The sequence below is a fragment of the Corvus brachyrhynchos genome, unplaced genomic scaffold (genome assembly GCF_000691975.1).
Source record: "Corvus brachyrhynchos isolate BGI_N302 unplaced genomic scaffold, ASM69197v1 scaffold910, whole genome shotgun sequence".
NCBI lineage: Eukaryota > Metazoa > Chordata > Aves > Passeriformes > Corvidae > Corvus > Corvus brachyrhynchos.
This window is the reverse complement of record NW_008235730.1, coordinates 277,744-279,100: the sequence shown is the minus strand read 5'-3', so window position 1 is coordinate 279,100 and position 1,357 is coordinate 277,744. Positions and strand designations below refer to the sequence as shown.

Below are 1,357 nucleotides of genomic sequence, written 5' to 3'. Positions count from 1 at the left end.
GGGAAGAACCCACTCGGTCTTGCCCAGGCGCGGGGCTCCCAGCGGGATGCGGGGCGTGCAGGGAGCAAGTGCCGGGCGATCCACGATGTCCCAGACACTTCCAGTCATCCCAAGACCTTTTCCTCCTCCAGTGGCCACCCGAAGAGAACAGGCGCATCCTATTCCCAGCCTCCCCACAGCCTTTCCTGGTCTATTTAAACACAGGCTCAATGTTGGGTTTGCTGCCTCAGCGGAGCACAGGGAGGGGACAAAATACCCCAAGGGGAGGAGCCGGCGTGGCACCCAGCAGTTCCCAGCCGCTGCCGGGGGCTGTAGTCCCTTCACCCACGGCTCCTTCTTCCCAGGGACGCGGGGGGCCCCGGGAATTACGCGCAGGAGAAGCGTCCGCTCCGAGCTGAGCCGAAAGGGGATGCGAGCGGGATGCTCAAAGCACGGGAGCTGCAGCCCGCATCCCCGCGGACACGGGGACAGTCTCCCAACCACGCCAGTGGACGAGGGCTGCCTTTAGAGCTCCACAGGGATAGGGGAAACATCTGGGGTCCTTACTCCCTGCTCCCAGCGCAAGAACAAAGCCCTGAGGACAGCCGAGTTCTGGGGGGTGTGAGGAAACGTGCGGCAGGAACCCCCGAGCGCACACAGACACACACAGACACACACAGACACACACAGACACACACAGACACACACAGACACACACGGACACACACAGACACACACGCGGCTCGGGTCGGGGCTCAGGACACGGGGCTCGGAGCTGCACAACGCAGCGGCACAGCTGGGGTTCCAGCCTCAGCATCGCCGGGGGGGTCCCGGCGCTGGGCAGAATCTGCCTCCCCCCTCCCCAGCGCAGTCCCTCCAAGCTCCTCTTCCCCAAACAGAAGTGCCTTAATTCGCGGTAAATTTGGGCATTTCCGCGGCAAACACGACTATCCGAAATGACAGCAGCAGAGAGCCCAGCGCTTGGGTCCAGACCAGAGGAGGCAACAGAAAGCTGATGATCACGGAGTCACGGAATGGTCTGGGTTGGAAAGGACCTTCACCATCATCTCGTTCCAACCCCCCCTGCCACGGGCAGCGACACCTTCCACAAGCCCGGGCTGCTCCAAGCCCGTCCAACCTGGCCTCGGTGATGCCACCCCAGGGCTCCTCACTGCTCCCGGAGCGCCGGGGAGCGGAGACCCCCCCTGCCCGGGGGTGGCCGAAATACCCCCGCAACCGAGCCCGGCAGAAAGTTGTGCCCCCGCTCCCCCCGCGCCGCGCTACTCACCCAGGAGGATCAGGGTGCAGAAGCAGAGGATGCCCCTCATCCTACCGCTCGGCACGGCTCGGCCCCACCGACTGGGCTCGGCTCGGACCC

The 1,357-nt window shown here is 64.7% G+C and overlaps 1 protein-coding gene across 1 annotated transcript in view; it reads right to left on the bottom strand.

Annotated features, from left to right (window-relative positions):
• The window catches only part of LOC103613741 (GDNF family receptor alpha-4), a 68,798-nt gene extending 67,447 nt beyond the window's left edge, over positions 1–1,351 (bottom strand). The window contains exon 1 of the mRNA XM_008631608.2: positions 1,268–1,351. Coding sequence (XP_008629830.2) covers positions 1,268–1,307 — 40 coding nt within the window. The 5' untranslated portion in view covers positions 1,308–1,351. The remainder of the gene's footprint in view (positions 1–1,267) is intronic.
• Between the last annotated feature and the right edge of the window lie 6 nt (positions 1,352–1,357).